Raw genomic sequence first — 20,567 nt, 5'->3', positions numbered from 1 at the left:
GCCTTCCTGTCTTTTCACACCTCCTCACCCCGTCTTTATCTTCTCCATGTCGGCCACCAGTTTGTGACAGGGAATTTCGCCCCTTTGCCTCCGTCCCCTATTGAGTCAGTGACTTCGCCACGCTCACCGTCTCATCAGTCCACTCCTCGTCCCGTCACTCCTCTTCCTCCCAAACCCCTCACCCTCCTCCCCAAAACCCACATGTATGTGTGAATATCCCACATGTATGTACATACGCGTATGTGTGAATATCTGAGATATATACATTAGTTTATTCAATGACAAAATTATTAGAATTAAAACATCTATACAATACAATACAACAATCTATACAATACGCAAGAGTATATCAAACACAAATTAAAATACTGTTATTACAATCAATAACACAGTCGATCCCGGGATTGCATCCACGGGCACCGCATGTTCCTTCACCATAGATTCTGTGTGTGACAGTGGCCATTGTAAGTCAGTGTCGCATCCCCTCCATTCCCGCCACTCACTTTAAACAAGGAATCACTAACCCTAAACTGCCCCGTCAAACATTTTAAGCGAAGCAGCGGACATTTTATGTCAGAGCGTCATTCTCTCCCAGCAGATCATTTTAATCGACCCATTACGCCCTCTCCCTTCACAATGTGCCATTGTCTCCGTTTCGGCCATTTTACCCGGTGCGTCTCACCCTCCCATTTGGCCATTTTAAGTCTGTCCATCACTCTCTCCTTGTCAGCCACTGTGACAAAGGAATCAGGGACTATTTCAGATCGGGCCGCCACGCCCTCTGATTTATAAGTGCGTTACTCCAGTCCTGGGGTCCATTTTCTCTCAGTAAATCCTTAGGTCCCTGGAGACCATTTTCGGTGTGCGCGTCACTCCCTCCACGGTGACAATGTCATGTCGGTGCGTCACTCTCTCCCTGGTGACAATTTTTTATTCTGGCTTTAATCCAGAATCCTATTTTTAATCTTCACAGAACTCCCTCCCTGGTGTTAATTTTCAATCAGTTCACAATCCCCACCCTGTCGGTCATCTTAATTCTGCCAGTCACTCCCAATCCCTTGTCAATGTGCCGCTCCCTCCTTGCCGACCATGAGAAACAAGGTGAGCGCCCATTGTCACTCAGCCCTTCACTTTCTCCCCGGAGACCATTTTGAGTCCTGAGTAACGTCAGTGTTACAATGCCGTCAACATCCACACGACCCTCGACTTTCAGTATAACTAATCAACCCGTCGGCGTTCTCGTCAAATTCCGTAAACACCGCCCTGAGTTCTGACAAACAGGGAATTCAGACGTTGCGACCAATTTTCAGGATCCCGGTCCCGTTAGAAATGAACAGGAGGAGTTCCAATGGGAGACAGACAGTGGGAGTGAATGGGAAGTGGTGTGTCCCGTTAAGAATGCCGATGGTGAGGATTAATGGGAAAGGGTGGCGTTTGATTCGTAAAAGGACGGCTTCCCCTTTTCACAAAATTTTCCTCATCTTCGATTTCATCCTGGGCTACTTCTCGAACCCAGAAATCAATAGTGTTTATTAATCGGTAAGTTTCTAATATCCACCTGAACTTGGCTACCCGTTTATGCCCCCTCCCGCCCTCCATGCACCCTGTATCGCTCCCCGCCGTTCCACTACTTCTCTCCGTCGTTTTCACCATCATCTCGTGTGTGTGTGTGTGTGTGTGTGTGTGTGTGTGTGTGTGTGTGTGTGTGTGCGTGGACCTCGAGAGTGTGTGATGGGACAGTGTGGTGGGAGATTCACAAAGTGTCTGACCCCGGGAGTGTGTGATGGGACGATGTGGAGGGAGCTTCACTCTGTGTCTGACCGTGGTAGTGTGTGATGGGACGGTGTGGAGGGAGCTTCACTCTGTGTCTGACCCTGGTAGTGTGTGATGGGACGGTGCGGAGGGAGATTCACTCTGTGTCTGACCCCGGGAGTGTGTGATGGTACGATGTGGAGGGAGCTTCACTCTGTGTCTGACCCTGGTAGTGTGTGATGGGACGGTGCGGAGGGAGATTCACAACGTGTCTGACCCCGGGAGTGTGTGATGGGACGGTGCGGAGGGAGCTTCACTCTGTGTCTGACCCCGGGAGTGTGGGTCGGGACGGTGTGGAGGGAGCTTCACTCTGTGTCTGACCCTGGGAGTGTGTGATGGGACGGTGCAGAGGGAGCTGGGACATCAGTGGACGCAAGTCTGATACTATTGTCCATTATAACTGGTTGCAGGGGACAGGAGGAGGTCAGTTAGTTAGCCAGCCAGGAAGGGGGTTGGTTGGAGATGAGATCCTGGACACCCAGACTCTGGCAGTCCGACCTCCCTCAGCCTGGAGCTGAGACGCTACTGTGTCAGTGTGAGGAGCTCCTACCCACTGTTGCAGAGCACAGGGTGCGGGGTGGGGGGGGGGCAGCAGAAGCCTCAAATAAAACTCGAGTCCGGCACCAGGACAGGAAGTTACAGCGGTTTATTGATTTCTGTGACAAATGTAAATTAAACAATGTGTGAGCTGCTGACATGCGGGAATAAATAAGCTGCTCCTGACTCACTCACAGTCACACACAATTAACTGACCAGCGACAACGAGTGACAGTTTGAATAATCAGTCCGTTTCTCACTGTCACTCTGCATCGGGGAACCGATGATTATAAAATCACACTTCAGGGCCGTGTCCGGGATCGCTGCAGATCCAGGGTCACTGCCGGGGGATTTGTCCATTTAACATCATTATATCGGCCAGGCTGCCGAATGCACCGTCCTCAGCAAAGGGAGCAAAAGGATTCTCTCCCGGGATCATCCCCCCCACCCCGGGACACCGGTGTCCCAGACTGAGCCCCGGTCCCCGGGTTCTTCCGTCTGTGTACTTTCCCGGGTATCACATGGGGGAGTCTCGAACCCACATATCCGGCAGAAGCTGTGCCACTGGATAACAGGTCGAAATACGTCATTACAGGAAGACAACTGGAGCCAGTCCCGTTGGGAATTAAACCTGGCGAACGGCAATTAAAGGTAAGGGCGGCAGTTAACGGGCGGGATGGAAGTTTAAGGGGAGGGAGGGAGTTAAAGGGGACGGTGGGGAATCGGCCAACATGTCCCATCCCTCGAATGGGGATGTTCAAACATTCAGATATTCACACGGTCACTCTCAGTCCGGGTCTGACTCCCTGCAGAGATCTCAGTTCCTTCTTTCCGGTCTCACTGAACCGATTCCCGAACAGCCTGAAACAAATGAAAGAATAAAGATGAAATAAACAGATGACACAGCAGATAAATAAGAAACACAAAATGCTGGCAGAACTCAGCAGGACAGAGAGCATCTATGGGAGGAGGTAATAACAACGTTTTGGGCCGAAACCCTTAATCAGGAGTGAAGTAACATAGGATGGTCGAGGGGGGATTAGAAGTGGAGGGAAGGATAAAGTAGAGAGCTGAGAAGTGATAGGCTGGAATAATAAAATAATAGAAGCACGCTTCTTATTTTCAATATGTCCTGAGTAAGTTGACATAAAGGACTTCGACAGCCTCCTTCCTGCCGGCAGGAACATCCAATTCACTGACCTCTGTTGATATCCCTGCCCCCCAACCTTACCCCAATCCCTATCCATTATTTTAGTCTGGTTCTCTTTCTCCCTCTTTTTCCCCCTCACTATAATCATTCCCCCAGCCCTACCTTTCTTTCTCTTTTATTTACCATAATTCTCCACCTTCCCCCTAGCCCATTTCCCTCCAGCCTATCACTTCCCAGCTCTCTACTTTATCCCTCCCCCCCACTTCTTTTCCACCCTCGACCATCCCATGTTACTTCACTCCTGATGAAGAGTTTCGGCCCAAAACATCGTTATTACCTCCTCCCATAGATGCAGTCTGGCCTGCTGTGTTCTGCCAGCATTTTGTGTTTCTTATTTATTTTCAGCATCTGCAGATTCACTCGTGTTGCCTTAGATTACACAACAGTGTCAGTAACAGGGGACCGGGGTTAATTTTTCAACAACATTTCACAGACAAATCTCACCAGAAGACCCGCAGCCCCAGTTATTTTATCACAAAGAACAATAATACAAACACTCACTCGATCCACTCCAGACTTGACAGGGTCAGTATGAGGCGGTGGAGAGCGGGGACAGATCGGTCTGTGAGCGAGTTCCATCTCAGGCCCAGCTCTGTCAGTGATGGGTTGGTACTGAGAGCGGAGGCGAGTTCCTCAGCACCAGAATCTGTGAGACCGACATACCCGAGCCTGGAGATGAGAGAGAGTGAGGGTGAAGGACACAGAGAGACAGGAAACAGTACCAATCCCCAGTGTTTATCAGTAACACAATTACTGATCATATTAATGTTCAGTGTCAGACACCAGGTGACTGTAAACACAATCTCCCACAGTCTGGTACTTACCGCAGTTTCTGCATTTTACACTCCGGGTTCCTCAGAGCCGCAGACACCAGTTTCACTCCTGAATCTCCCAGTTTATTACCACCCAGGTACAGCTCCGTCAGTGATGGGTTTGTACTGAGAGCGGAGGCGAGATCCTCGGCACCAGAATCTGTGAGACCGACATCTTTCAGCCTGGAGATGAGAGAGAGTGACAATGAAGGACACAGAGAGACAGGAGATGGTACAAATTCCCAGTGTTTATCAGTAAAACAATTCCCAATCACATTAATGTTCAGTGTCAGACACCGAGTGACTGTAAACACAATCTCCCATGGTCTAGTACTTACCGCAGTTTCTGTATTTTACACACCGGGTTCCTCAGAGCCGCAGACACCAGTTGCACTCCTGAATCTCCCAGTTCATTACCACTCAGGTTCAGCTCCGTCAGTGATGGGTTTGTACTGAGAGCAGAGGCGAGATCCCCAGCACCAGAACCTGTGAGACCAATACGGTACAGCCTGGAGATGAGAGAGAGTGAGGGTGAAGGACACAGAGAGACAGGAGATGGTACAAATCCCCAGTGTATATCATTAACACAACTACTGATCACATTAATGTTCAGTGTCTGACACCCAGTGACTCTAAACACAATCTCCAACAGTCTGGTACTTACTCCAGTTTCTGTATTTTACACTCTGGGTTCCTCAGAGCTGCAGACACCAGTTTCACTCCTGAATCTCCCAGTTTATTATCACTCAGGTCCAGCTCCATCAGTGAAGGGTTTGTACTGAGAGCGGAGACGAGATCCTCTGCACCAGAATCTGTCAGACCGACATTCCCGAGCCTGGAGATGAGAGAGAGTGAGGGTGAAAACACGGAGACAAGAGACGGTACAAATCCCCAGTGTTTATCAGTATCAAAATTACTTATTTTGTTTTTGTCAGCACAACTGTGCAAGTTGGCCAGTGAGAACAGTGAGAAAAGTTTAAAAGGAAGACAGATTTACAGAGCGAGCGTCAGAGGAGCGGGAGACAGAGTAGGAAGGCTTTGACTCAACGGAGCTTCGGCGATAAAGGGTCGAGGCGAGGTAGGTTATCTGTTTACAATACAGACAGAGAGTATGTGTGTGAGGCTGGTTTTCTGTGCTCGGTGTCAGATGTGGGAGATCCTGGAGACTCCCAGCCTCCTGGACGGCAACATCTGCACCCGGTGTGTCGAGCTGCAGCTCCTTAGGGACGGAGTTAGGGAACTGGAGATGCAGCTCGATGACCTTCGTCTGGTCAGGGAGAGCGAGGAGATGATAGCGAGGAGTTACAGGCAGGTGGTCGCACCAGGATCACGGGAGACTGAAGAAGTGGGTCACAGTCAGGAGAGGGAAGGGCAAGGAGCAGGAACTAGAGAATAATCCAGTGGCTGTCCCCCTTGACAGTAGGTACTCCTGTTCGGGTACTACTAGGGCGTGTAGCCTACGGGAGATTGTGGAGAGCAACAATGTCCATGCCTGTGGCAAAGATTCCGGCCCTGTGGTTCACAAGGGTGGGGAAAGGAAGAGGAAGGTTGTACTGATAGGGGACTCTATAGTTAGGGGGTCGAACAGGCAATTCTTTGGACGTAGGAAAGAAACTCGGATGGTAGTTTGCCTCTAAGGTGCCAGGGTTCAGGATGTTTCTGATCACGCCCACGATAGCCTGCAGTGGGATGGAGAACAGCCAGAGGTCATGGTACATATTGGTATGAATGACATAGCCAGGAAAAGGGAAGAGGTCCTGAAAACAGACGACAGGGAGTCAGGATAGAAGTTGAGAAGCAGGACTTCAATGGCAGTAATCTCGGGATTACTGCCTGTTCCACGAGACTGTGAGCATAGGAAAAGAGTGAGGTGGAGGATAAATGCGAGGATGAGGTATTGGACCGGAGGTAGGGATTCAGATATCTGGATCAGTGGGACCTCTTCTGGGGCAGGTGTGACCTGTCCAAAACATGGGTTGCACTGGAATCCGAAGGGGACCAATATCCTGGCGGGAAGGTTTGCAAAGGCTACTGGGGATAGTTTAAACTAGAATTGCTTGGGTGGGGTGGGACCGAACTGAAGTGATGAAGGAAATAGAGGTTGACTCAGAAATAGAGGAAGTTAGGAGACAGTGCAAGAGTGAGGATAGGCAGGTGATAGAGAAGGGACGCACTTAGTCCAATGGCTTGAGATGTGTCTATTTTAATGCAAGGAGTATGATGAATGAAGTGGATGAGCTTAGAGCGTGGATCAGCTCTTGGAGCTATGATGTGGTGCCCATTACAGAGACTTGGATGGTGCAGGGGCCGGAGTGGCTACTTCAAGTGTCGGGTTTTAGATGTTTTAGAAATGATAGGAAGGGAGGCAAAAGATGTGGGTGCGTGGCACTCTTGATCAGAGATAGTGACATGGCTGCAGAGAAGGAGGAAGTCTTATAGAGTCTCTGTGGGTGGAAGTTAGAAACAGGAAGCGGTCAATAACCCTACTGGGAGTTTTTATAGACCACCCAATAGTAAATGGGACATAGAGGAGCAGATAAAGAGACAAATTCTGGAAAGAAGTTACAATAACAAGGTTGTTGAGGTGGGAGATTCTAATTTCCCAAATATTAATTGGTATCTCCCTAGAGTGAGGGGTTTAGATGGGGTTGAATTTGTTAGGTGTGTTCAGGAATGTTTCTTGACACAATATGTAGAGAAGCATACAAGAACAGAGGCTGTACTTGATTTGGTATTGGGAAATGAACCTGGTCCTGTGTCGGATCTCACAGTGGGAGAGCATTTTGGGATAGTGATCACAATTCTATTTCATTTACCGTAGCTTTGGAGAGGAATCGGAACAGAAAAGTTAGGGAAGTTTAAATTGGAGTAGGAGGATCTAAGAGGATCTATGAGGCTATCAGGAACTTGGAAGCATAAATCTGGAGATATGAATCTGGAAGTTAATAAGTCTAGCAGGAAGGGGCTTAAATGAAATTAGGAGAGCGAGAATGTGCCACGAGAAGGCCTTGCCAGACAGGATTAAGGAAAACCCCAAGGTATTCTACAAGTATGTTATGAGCATGAGGATATTATGCAAGAGAATAGGACCAATCAAGTGTGACAATGGAAAAATGTGTATGGAACTTTCGGAAGTAGCGGATGTATTTAATGAATCATCTGCTTCAGTATTCATGACGGAAAAGGATTTTGCCGATTGTAGGGATGACTTGCTGCGGACTGAAATGCTTGAGCATGTAGGTATTAAGAAAGGGGATGTGCAGGATCGTTTCGAAAACATCAAGTTGGATACGTCACCAGGACATGATGGGATGTACCCCGGGCTACTGTGTGAAGCAAGGGGGGACATTACTGAGCCTCTGGGAATGATGATTGCATCATCAATGAGGATGAGAGAGGTTGCGGAGGATTGGAGGGTTGCGGATGTTGTTCCCTTATTCAAGAAAGGGAGTAGAGTTAGCCCAGGAAATTATAGACCAGTGAGTCTTACTTCAGTAGGTAATAAGTTGATAGAGGAGTTCCTGAGAGGTAGGATTTAAGAACATTTGGAGAAGCAAAATATGATTAGGAATAGTCAGCATGGCTGTGCCAAAGGAAGGTCGTGTCTTACGAGCCTGATTGAATTTTTTGAGGGTGTGACTAAACACATTGATGAAGGTAGAGCCATAGAAGTAGTGTGTATGTATTTCAGCAAGGAATTTCATAGGGTACCCCATGCAAGGATTATTGAGAAAGTGAGGAGTCATGGGATCCAAGGGGAGATTGTTTTGTGGATCGAGAACTGGCTTGCCCACATAGGACAAAAGAGTGTTAGTAAACGGGTCATATTTTGTATGGAGGCCGTTAAGCAGTGGTGTACCTCGGGGATCTGCTCTGAGACCCCAACTCTTTGTGATTTTTATAAATAACATGGACTAGGAAGTGGAGAGATAGGTTAGTAATTTTGCTGATGACATAAAGGCTGGGGGTGTTGTGGACAGTGTGGAGGGCCATCAGAGGTTACAGCAGGACGTTGATCGTTTGCAAAACTGGGCTGAGAAGTGGCAGATGGAGTCCAACCCAGATAGGTGTGAGGTGGTTCACTTTGGTAGGTCAAAAATGATGGCAGAATATAGTATTAATGGTAAGACTCTTGTCAGTGGATGATCAGAGGGGTCTTGGGGTCCGAGTCCATAGGACACCCAAAGCTGCTACGCAGGTTGACTCTGTGATTAAGAATGCATACTGTGCACTGACCTTCATCAATCATGGGATTGAGTTCAGGAGCCAAGAGATAATGAGGTAAAAATGTTGCAGCTATATAGCACCCTGGTCGGACCGCACTTGAAGTATTGTGTTCAGTTCTGGTCACTTCACTGAAGGAATGATGTGCACACAATAGAAAGGGTGCAGAGGAGATTTACAAGGATGTTGCCTGGATTGGGGAGCATGCCTTACGAGAATAGGTTGAGTGAACTCGGCCTGTTCTCTTGGTGTGATGGAGGATGAGAGGTGGCCTGATGGAGGTGTACAAAATAATGAGAGGTATTTATCATGTGGTTAGTCAGAGGCTTTTTCCCAGGGTTGAAATGGCTAGCACAGTTTTAAGCAAGTAGGTACAGTTGAGATATCAGGGGTAAGGTGTTTTTTTTTTTTTACACAGATTGTATTGAGTGCATGGAATGGGCAGCCGGCGGTGGTGGAGGCAGAAATAATAGGGTCTTTAAGAAACTGCTGGATGGCTACATGGAGCTTAGAAAAATATGGGTATATGGGTAAAGCCTAGGTAGTTCTAAGGTAGGAACATGTTCGGCACAGTTTTGTGGGCCGAAGGGCCTATATTGTGCTGTATGTTTTCTATGTTTCTTTGTGTCTACTGATCACATTAATATTCAGTGTCAGACACCCAGTGACTGAAAACACGATCTCCCACAGTCTGGTACTTACCGCAGTTTCTGTATTTTACACTCCGGGTTCCTCAGAGCCGCAGACACCTGTTTCACTCCTGAATCTTCCAGTTCATTACCACTCAGGTTCAGCTCCGTCAGTGATGGGTTTGTACTGAGAGCGGAGGCGAGATACTCGGCACCAGAATCTGTGAGACCGACACGGTACAGCCTGGAAATGAAAGAGAGTGAGGGTGAAGGACACAGAGAGACAGGAGACGGTACAAATCCCCAGTGTTTATCAGTAACACAATTACTGATCACATTAATGTTCAGTGTCAGACACCCAGTGACTGTAAACACAATCTCCCACAGTCTGGAGATGAGAGAGAGTGAGGGTGAAGGACACAGAGAGACAGGAAAGGGTACAGATCCCCAGTGTTTAACAGTATTATAATTACTGATAACATTAATGTTTAGTGTCAGACACCCAGTGACTCTAAACAGAATCTCCCACAGTCTGGTACTTATTCCAGTTTCTGTATTTTACACTCTGGGTTCCTCAGAGCCGCAGACACCAGTTTCACTCCTGAATCCCCCAGTTCATTACCAGTCAGGACCAGCTCCGTCAGTGATGGGTTTGTACTGAGAGCGGAGGCGAGGTCCTTGGCACCAGAATCTGTGAGACCGACCTTCATCAGCCTGGAGATGAGAGAAAGTGAGGGTGAAGGACACAGAGAGACAGGAGACGGTACAAATCCCCAGTGTTTATCAGAAACACAATTACTGATTTTTTTTTTTCTTCAGCACGACTGCACAAGTCGGCCAGTGAGAACAGCGAGAAGAGTTTAAAAGGAACACAGATTTACAGAGCAAGCGTCAGAGGAGCGGGAGACAGAGTAGGAAGGCTTTGGCTCAACGGGGCTTCGGTGATAAAGGGTCGAGGCGAGGTAGGTTATCTGTTTACAATACAGACAGATGGCAGATGGTCACGCAGGAACATGGAAGACTGAAGAAGTGGGTCACCGCCAGGAGAGGGAAGGGAAAGAATCAGGTACTAGAGAGAACACCAGTGGCTGTCCTCCTTGACAACAAGTACTCCTGTTCGGGTACTGCTGGGGGGGGGCGGCCTCTGGGGAGCGGGATGTGCGAGGTAACAGTGTCTGTGCCTCTGGCACAGAGTCTGGCCCTGTGGCTCAGAAGGGTAGGGAAAGGAAGAGGAAGGCAGTAGGAATTCTATAGTTAGGGGGTCAGACGGGCGATTCTTTAGACGTAGGAAAGAAACTTGGATGGTAGTTTACATCCCAGGTGCCAAGGTTCAGGATGTTTCTGATCACGCCCACGAGAGCCTGCAGTGGGATGGAGAACAGCCAGAGGTCATGGTAAATATTGGTACCAATGACATAGCTAGAAAAATGAAAGATGTTCTGAAAAAAGACTACAGGGAGTCAGAAAAGAAGTTGAGAAGCAGGACTTCAATGGTAGTAATCTCAGGATTACTGCCTGTTCCACGAGACTGTGAGTATAGGAAACGAGTGAGGATAAATGTGTGGATGAGGGATTGAAGCAGGAGGCAGGTGTTCAGATTTCTGGATCAATGGGACCTCCTTTGCAGCAGGTGTGACCTGAACAAAAAAAAAAAAAGTTTTGCACTGGAATCCGAGCGGGACCAACGTCCTGGCGGGAAGGTTTGCAAAAGCTACGAGGGAGAGTTTAAACTAGAATTGCTGGGAGGTGGGAACGGAACTGAAGTGATGGAGGAAAGAGAGGTTGGCTCAGAAATAGAGCAAGTTTGGAGACAGTGCAAGAGGGAGGATAGGCAGGTTGTAGACAAGGGACGCACTCCGTCTGATGGTTTGAGATAGCCATATAACCATATAAGAATTGCAGCACGGAAACAGGCCATCTCGGCCCTTCTGGTCCATGCCGAACGCTTACTCTCAACTAGTCCCACCGACCCGCACTCAGCCCATAACCCTCCATTCCTTTCCTGTCCATATACCTATCCAATTTTGCATTAAATGACAATACCGAACCTGCCTCTACCACTTCTACTGGAAGCTCGTTCCACACAGCTACCACTCTCTGAGTAAAGAAATTCCCCCTCATGTTACCCTTAAACTTCTGCCCACTAAGTCTCAACTCAAGTCATCTCAACTCATGTCCTCTTGTTTGAATCTCCCAATGGAAAAAGCCTATCCATGTCAAATCTATGTTACCCCCTCATAATTTTAAATACCTCTATCAAGTCCCCCCCTCAACCTTCTACACTCCAAAAAATAAAGACATAACTTGCTCATCTTTCCCTGTAACTTAGGTGCTGAAACCCAGGTAACATTCTAGTAAATCTTCTCTGTACTCTCCCTATTTTGTTGATATCTTTCCTATAATTCGGTGACCATAACTGTACTCAATACTTCAAATTTGGCCTTAACAATGCCTTGTAGAATTTTAACATTACATCCCAAATCCTATACTCAATGCTCTGAGTTATAAAGGCCAACATACCAAAAGCTTTCTTCACCACCCTATCCACATGAGATTCCACCTTCAGGGAACTATGCACCATTATTCGTAGATCACTCTGTTCTCCTGCTTTCTTCAATGCCCTACCATTTACCATGTATGTCGTATTTGGATTATTCCTACCAAAATGTAGTACCTCACACTTATCAGCATTAAACTCCATCTGCCATCGCTCAGCCCATTCTAACTGGCCTAAATCCCTCGACTTCATTATCCACAATGCCACCTACCTTAGTATCATCCACATACTTACTAATCCAATTTACCACCCCATCATCCTGAACATTAATGTATATGACAAGCAATATTGGACCCAGTACAGATCCCTGAGCCACACCATTAGTCACCGGCCTCCAACCTGACAGACAGTTCTCCACCACTATTCTCTGGCATCTCCCATCCAGCCACTGTTGAATCCATTTTACTACTTCAATATTAACACCTAAAGATTGAACCTTCCTAGCTAACCTTCCGTGCGGAACCTTGTTAAAGGCCTTACTGAAGCCTGTATAGACATCATCCACTGCTCTACCTTCATCAACTTTGTCAACTTTCCTCGTAATCTCTTCAAAACATTTAACAAGATTTGTGAAACATGATGTTCCACGCACAAATCCATGTTGACTGTTCCTAATCAGACCCTGTCTGTCCAGATAATTATATATACCATCTCTAAGAATACTTTCCATTAATTTACCCACCACTGACGTCAAACTGACAGGCCTATAATTGCTATGTTAATGCTTAGAACCCTTTTTAAACAATGGAACCACATGAGTAATATGCCTATCCTCCGGCACCATCACCATTTCTAATGACATTTGAAATATTTCTGTCAGAGCCCCTGCTATTTCTGCACTAACCTCCCTCAAGGTCCTAGGGAATATCCTGTCAGGACCCAGAGAATTATCCACTTTTTAATTCCTTAAAAGTGCCAGTACTTCCTCTACTTTAATCGTCATTGTGTTCATAACTACCCTACTTGTTCCCCTTACCTTACACAATCCAATATCCTTCTCCTTAGTGAATATCGAAGAAAAGAAATTGTTCAAAATCTCCCCCATCTCTTTCGGCTCCACACATAACTGTCCACTCTGATTCTCTACGGGACCAATTTTATCCTTCACTATCCTTTTGCTATTAATATAACTATAGAAACCCTTTGTATTTATTTTCACCTTACTTTCCAAAGCAACCTCGTATCTTGTTTTAGCTTTTCTAATTTCTTTCTTATGATTCTTCTTACGTTCTTTATATTCCTCGAGCACCTCATATACTGCATGCTGCCTATATTTATTGTAGATATCTCTCTTTTTCCTAACCAAGTTTCCAATATCCCTAGAAAACTATGGTCCTCTCAAACTTTTAACCTTTCCTTTCAACCTAACAGGAACATAAAGATTCTGTACCCTCAAAATTTCAACTTTAAATGACCACCATTTCTCTATTACATCCTACCCATAAAACAAAATGTCCCAAACCAATCCTTCTAAATCCTTTTGCGTCGCCTCAAAGTTAGCCTATCTCCAATCAAAAATCTCAACCCTGGGTCCAGTCCTATCCTTCTCCATAATTATATTGAAACTAATGGCATTATGATCACTTGACCTGAAGTGCTTCCCAACACATACCTCTGTCACCTGACCTATCTCATTCCCTAACAGAAGTTCCAACACTGTCCCTTCTCTAGTTGGTCCCTCTATGTATTGCTGCAAAAAAACTACCCTGCACACATTCTACAAACTCCAAACCTTCCATCCCTTTCACAGTATGGGATGTGTCTATTTTAATGATAGGGTCTTGAAGAAACTCCTGGATGGCTACAAGGAGCTTAGGAAAATTGAGGGCTATGGGTAAGCCTAGGTAGTTCTAAGGTAGGGACATGATCGGCACAGCTTTGTGGTTTGAAGGGTGTGTAATATACTGTATGTTTCTATATTTCTGTGTTTCTTCTGATCATCTTAATGTTCCGTGTCAGGCACCCAGTGACGGTAAACACAATATCCCACAGTCTGGTACTTACCCCAGTTTCTGTATTTTACACTTCGGGTTCCTCAGAGCCGCAGACACCAGTTTCACTCCTGAATCTCCTATTTTATTCTCCCCAAGGCTAAACACAAATAGACAAATTGATGAACAAAATGATTGAAATCGTCGGCCAGAGGGAATTTCTGTCTCACGGATGTTTCAGGAAAACCCTTCAGGAAACCACTGATCAGAGTTCCCATCACTGTCAATGTCCCTCAATGACCAGCTCCAGGGTACTCACCAATTGTCAGTAATTTAGTCTGTCAGTGTGACCCTGTAATCTCCACATGTTCTGTCTCATTCCCCGATGGTTAGAAACGATTTCCTGATGTGAGCGGGTCGGGGGGGGGGAGGGGCATGGTTGAAGAGGAGAACGTCCCACAGTGAGGAAGATTTGTGAATGGGGAAGTGTTGATGAGAAGTGACACCACCTGAGGAAAAAGATGGAAAGACAGAACCTGAAGATGGAAGGAGGATGGTGAAGAGAGATCCCACAGGAGGAAGGAGGATGGTGAAGAGAGATCCCACAGGAGGAAGGAGGATGGGAGAAGTGAAATCCTACAGGGAGAAGGGGGATGGGGAAGAGAGATCCCACAGGAGGAAGGGGGATGGCATTTGTCACAGATCTTTACAATCTGATTTACCACAGTTTTGCCCAAATTCCTTTTGCATCGAAACAACACAATAGAACGGATTCACATTTCGGAATGAGAGGAAAATCAAGTTACCTCAACTCCTGGCACTTGTGCAGCCCGGGCCCCAGCCGCTGTATTCCCTCACACTGAATGTGGCATTTCTCCAGGTCGAGCTGTTTTATTGTATCACAGAGTCCGATGACATGAGACAGGACCGTGCAGTCAATCGGGGTCAATGTCATTCCACTGAATGAAAGTGTTTCCACAGATCCCAGAGCAGCCTGAGCCAGTCCACGATTCTGAGACTCAAACAGGTAGTGCAATGTTTTCAGGAGGCTCCTTTTACCAGCTTCACTCCTCGTGTTTCTACTCTGGCGTTTAACCTCCTCCTTCACCCAGTCAATCACCCGGCAGGTTGTTTCATGAGGAAATGGACCCAGAAACTCCTCCAGACCCCGAGCTGTCATTGGGTTGGAAAGACCAGCAACAAAACGGAGAAGTACATCAAATCGCCCATCTTTTGTGTTGTGGGCTTCAGTGAGGAATATCAGAATATCCCCAAGATGGGGATTCAGGAATTGTGCGACAGCAGCTACAAACTCTTGGATGGTGAGGTGTGGGAATGTGTACACCACACAGTGGGCAGAATCCTCTCTCTCCAAAAGCTCCATCAGGAACCCGGACAGGAACTGGGAAGGCTGCAGATTGTACTTGATCAAATCTCCATCTGTAAACACAATCTTCTTCTCGGACACTCCTCTGAAGGCCATCTGACCAACCCTGAGTAACACTTCACGGGGGTTCTCAATCTCACGGCCGTGGTTTTTCAGGATGTTGTAAATATAGTAGGAGTACAGTTGGGTGATGGTCTTGGGAACTCGCTGCGGGTCCCTGACTCTTTGTGTGAAGAAAGGGCCCAGTGTCAGAGCGAGGATCCAGCAGTAGGAGGGGTTGTAGCTCATGGTGTACAGTATCTCGTTCTCCTTCACGTGTTTGAAAACAGCTTCCGCCACTGTCTGATCTTCAAAATGCCTGATGAAATATTCCTTCCGTTCCTCACTAACAAATCCGAGGATTTCAGCCCAGATCCCAATCTTTGCCTTTTCCAATAAATGTAATGCAGTGGGGCGAGTGGTCACCAGCACTGAACACCCTGGGAGCAGCTTGCCCTGGATTAAACTGTACACAATGTCAGACACTTCACACCACGACTCGGGATCTGGGCACTGGTGCATGGGTTCTGTGTCTCTCCGACTGTCAGCAAAATCGATGTTGTGTTTGAATTCATCCAAACCGTCGAATATAAACAGCAATCCCTCTGGGTTCTTCCAGATCTCTCTCAGTAAATTCCCAAAGTAAGGATATTGATCCAGAATCAGTTCGCTCAGGTTAATTCTGCAATTAATAGAGTTTAAATCTCGAAACTTGAAACTGAAGACAAACTGGAATTGTTGGTATATTTTCCCCGTGGCCCAGTCATAAACAATCCTTTGTACCATTGTTGTTTTCCCGATCCCCGGGACACCGGCTACTCCTGCCGATCTACCTGATTTGGATTTACTCCGGGAGAAACTTCTCTGGAATAACTGATCAGTTTGGATTTTTTCCAGTTCTCCACGGAGATGTTTCTCTCTCCACTCCTCGTGGTCTCTGCCTCTTGCCAGCAGCTCATGTTCCACCAGTCTCCAATCTCGAACAGTAGAAATGACCGTGAGCTCAGCGTATCGATCAACCAGCTGGAAAACCTTCACCTTCTCCGTCATCAGGATCGTGTTCACTCTCAGTGTTTCAGTTTGTGCCCGCAGAGTCTCCTTGTGTTTCTGTTGAACATCTTCCATGGGAACAGAAATTGTAGTCAAAATGTTAAATAGATCAACTGACAAAGAACTTTATCACTGTATTTCAACATTGTGTTTGAGATTACATGAATTAATTTCATACTTCCATGGATATTAGATCCTAAAGTAAAATGCAGTTCACAGACATTGGAATTGACAGCGATGAAAGTCCCAGAAAATGTCCAATCCTCATATTCTGACACTAATTAATTATGAAGGTAAACATTCCCCTGATATCCTATTCCAATCCCGACTGCACTCCCGTTACAACACCATTTCACTATAGTTAAAGGATTGTTTGCATCATTAACAGACGATGTTAATGTTGATCTGCTTTGGAAATAGGACACTGTGCATTTTGGCAAAGCTGCACACTGGGGAGTCAAAGGTGTCCACTGTTCTTGCATCAAAACAGGAGCAGAATATACAGGAAATACTCAAGTCGGCCAGCATTTGGGGGAGAATCACAGTGAAGTTGCGGATCGATAAACCATCGGAGTTACAAGAAAGAAAATGGGTAGTTTTCAGTCGCAGTGATGGAGGATTGGTGGAAAGATGAAATCTCTGTCAATGGAAGGAACCACAAGTGTCTGCCTCAGTGATGAACATCGTGTTTGTGGGAGAGGGTGGTGAAGTCTTGGCAAACGCTACTCATCAGTCTTGCTGTGGGGGTGTGGGGCGCTGTCTCATGAGGACTCCGTCTGTCAGAGTCAACCATGGATGTCCTGCCCCTGCAAGCCAGGATGCTTTGATATGGAGGGGAAGCATTCATCCGTGCATCTGATGAACACAAAGAAATGGGAAACACTGATAGAGCTTGGCAGCAGAGATGTCGTAGGTTATGCCAGTCTGCGCCGAACTCCATTTAATTCTGCCTTAGGTACTCCAGCTCCAGGGTTTTCCCACTAGGTATACTCCCAAAGTCTTCCCCATGATGGGACGGCAGTGCAGTTTTGAGATCAGAATTTTTCTACTCCTGCATGGATTGACAAGCCCTATCTCTCCGAAGTGACTGGCTGTAAGGAACCAGTAAACCACCTTTGCCCCTTCTGTTGGAAGAAACGCTTTGCCAGACTTTGCAGCTAGCCACACCTGGCCAGGAGTTGGACATTTTTCTCAGAAGCTGTTTTAGCCACACGCCACTGGGAGCCTTTAATAGGTCGTGGCAGCTTATCCCCACTACCAACCCCAGGTATAACAACCTTAAGCAACCAAGGGGTGCTGTATTATTGACAACAATAAATTTATACATTGGTTTATTATTCTCACATACACACGATAAAATGGAAAACTTTTCTGCATGTGATCCAAATAGATCATCTCATCACATCGATGCAATGAGGTCGCACAAGAAAAAACGGAGCAGAATAGTTCAGGGAAACAGTGTTTCAGTTGCCGAGAAAATGCAGTACAGGCAGACAATAAGGTAGAAAGCCAAAGGATCATTGGGAGATCATGGATTTGTTTTTGGAACTGTGCTCCTAAACTGTATAATTCAACACCTAAAACTACAGGACTGTGCAGAAGTCTGAGGTGTATATTCCGACTGACAACATTTTGTCTTTTATTTTCTAGTTTGCACTTTATCCCGTTGTGATGCGTTTTGAACGGCATCGTCTGGATGAAAGGTGCTTTATAAATAAGTTATTATCATTTTTATTTTTTTCCTCCTTACCCTAAACTGGTAAAACTTGAGGTACGGGCAGAGCCAAGCACACTCATATCTAAATTGATAGGATATTTCAGATTATTCTCGCGGTGTATAGTATTGTGGGTTTTTGAAGATTTACACAAGTATTCCCGTGTGGGCCTAATTTATTAATACTATAGTGCAAAGCCTTTGGGATGATACCAGTTCTCGATATTACGATTGGGATAATGAATACCCTGTTTGTGTTCCATAGTCTTTCATTTTCCCCTCTTAATTCAGCATGTTGCTGGCGTTTTTCACTAATTCATTTCTGTGAGCTGCGTGTGTTTGGAATGGCTATATACATTTTAAAAAAGTTGTGTTTGCTTCTTTATCCTGTAAAATTATATCCGAATGGTTATCATGGATTATCCTAAATTAAATAATAATTGTTCACAGTATGATATGAAGGACTCTAACTCTAAAAGTGGAGCCGACTTGTACTTATAGTGAGTTATGGTGTTTTTCATCAGTTGTACTTTAAGCAAGATTTTTGTGACTGTTGTCCATCACTTGATTGTGCTTGTGCAAGTCATGAGATTCAGTTAAATTGCTGCAGGATCCTGTAAAGTGTCGGATTGTTTCTGGTTTCTCTTGTAATTTTCAGCATTTATCATCTTGAACCTATTGGTCGTGTATTCTGTATTATTGTGAACTACATGTGTTAACAACCTTGTCCTGTATTGCTACAATGATCCCTTCTGTTTCTGGGAAGAGATCTCCAACTCTGAGCCAGGGGCGCAATGCTTCCTTGTTGACAACTAGTCAGCTCAGATCGTGTGGATGTCCTCCGTGGGGAGTCAGGTTCTTCCACTGGTTAACGTTTTCTACTATTATGTTAGTTTCTTCATTTTTATGGGTGATACTTTCATTTCCATTCAGTGATGTCTACCCCTTATCAGAATTGGTTAGAGTGCTGGATCCTACTTGTGTTAATGAAAATATATCCTTAGAACTAATTGTCATTTTCAGAAAAGGAGAGATGAGGGAACACAACACACCAGTCCTCATCGAGGGAACTGATGTGGAAAGAGTGAGCAATTTCAAATTCCTGGCTGTTAAAATCTTCGAGTATCTAGCCTGGACCCAATATATCGATGCAGCTACAAAGTGGGCACAACAGTGGCTATATTTCATCAGGAGTATCTAACATCACTCGAATATTTCTACAGGTGTAAATTGCAGAGCATTGCAACTGGTTAAATCACTGTCTGGTATGTGGAAGCTACAGCACAGGATCAGAGTAAGGTTCACACTCAACAATTCAGGATCAACTTCTCCTCTGTCATCCAGTTTCTGAATGGACATTGAACCTCTCGATAGTGACTCACTAATCTCTTCTTAAAAATTTCAATTTCTGCACAACTTATTTAATTAAATATTTCATATAATCACACAGACATGCATAGCTATAGCTGCTCACTTTCCAGGCCCTGAAGCCATTTTGCTGCTCAGCCAGCTCTGCTGGACAGGCCACGTGCCTCACATGGACAACTCCAGGTTACCGAAAGCAGTATTCTATGGGGAACTCTCTCAGGGCATGAGAGATCGTGGTGCCCCGCGCAAGAGGTACAAGGACCAAATTAAGCAGCAGCTTAATTTGGCAGCGGGTCATTCACGGAAAAGCCAAGGATTTTGAGGAACTAAGAAGAGTGACAGCTGAAAAGAAGAGGAGGTGCAAGAAGGATCCAACTATGCAAAAGCCTGTATTCCAGCTGCACCCGTATTCCTACTACTCCCATGTCCACAGATCCAGTATTGGCCCCTACAGTCACTAACGATCGTGCTGTCATCCAGTACCGGACGCGCGCTCACACGCACACAGACACACACACACAGACACGCACACACGAACACAGACGCACACACGCACACACACACGCACACACACACACACACACACACACACACACACACACACACCACCCACACACCACCCACAACAGGGAAGAGAAAAGGATTTAAGGTATGCGTTGCTTCCTGATCATTAATGCTTGGTAGAACCCTGGAATGTGCATGCCCTCAAATCCATTTGTTCCCCGGATTTGGAGTACCTGGTGCTGCTGTGTAAACCTTTCTGTCTTCCAAGGGAGTTCACGGCTGTTATTATCACAGCTGTGCAATACATTCCCCAGCTGTGTGTTACTATCACAGATGTGGGATATTTTCCCCAGAAATCTACCCAAACCAGAAACCCTGGATCAACCTTTCCTTGTGAACAGCACTTGCCACGTGACGGACAGCTTACGTTGCCGGTAATGAGCAGGAGCTCAAGAAATGCAGCTCTGATCTGTGCAAAGTCATCCAGACAGCGAAATGACAATACAGGGACAGGATCCAGGCACAATTCTCCATCAACAACACACGCAGCTTATAACAAGGCCTGCACACCATCACAGACTTCAGAGCTAAGTGCAGTGATGCTTCCAACATCGTTGCCTCCCTCCCCGATGAGCCAAATCTTTTTTACGCTTGGTTTGAAATCGCCAACACTGAGCTCCTGATGAGAGCTGCCAAAGCGACCTGCACCTTGGTCATCTCTGAGGCTGAAGTTCACAGGCGTTTCCAACGAGTGGACAGTCACAAGCAGATGAAAGAAATAGTCATTGCTCTG

The 20,567-nt window shown here is 46.1% G+C and overlaps 1 protein-coding gene across 1 annotated transcript in view; it reads right to left on the bottom strand.

Annotated features, from left to right (window-relative positions):
- Nucleotides 1–253: 253 nt before the first annotated feature.
- Nucleotides 254–20,567, bottom strand: part of LOC132388108 (NACHT, LRR and PYD domains-containing protein 3-like) — a 65,879-nt gene continuing 45,565 nt past the window's right edge. The window contains exons 7-14 of the mRNA XM_059960467.1: nucleotides 14,519–16,256; nucleotides 13,786–13,872; nucleotides 9,298–9,468; nucleotides 5,036–5,206; nucleotides 4,710–4,880; nucleotides 4,384–4,554; nucleotides 4,061–4,228; nucleotides 254–3,210 (exon numbers count right to left, since the gene is read on the bottom strand). Coding sequence (XP_059816450.1) covers nucleotides 3,123–3,210; nucleotides 4,061–4,228; nucleotides 4,384–4,554; nucleotides 4,710–4,880; nucleotides 5,036–5,206; nucleotides 9,298–9,468; nucleotides 13,786–13,872; nucleotides 14,519–16,256 — 2,765 coding nt within the window. The 3' untranslated portion in view covers nucleotides 254–3,122. The remainder of the gene's footprint in view (nucleotides 3,211–4,060; nucleotides 4,229–4,383; nucleotides 4,555–4,709; nucleotides 4,881–5,035; nucleotides 5,207–9,297; nucleotides 9,469–13,785; nucleotides 13,873–14,518; nucleotides 16,257–20,567) is intronic.

Source organism: Hypanus sabinus, unplaced genomic scaffold, assembly GCF_030144855.1.
Source record: "Hypanus sabinus isolate sHypSab1 unplaced genomic scaffold, sHypSab1.hap1 scaffold_265, whole genome shotgun sequence".
Lineage (NCBI taxonomy): Eukaryota > Metazoa > Chordata > Chondrichthyes > Myliobatiformes > Dasyatidae > Hypanus > Hypanus sabinus.
This window is presented reverse-complemented; position numbering and strand designations above follow the sequence as displayed.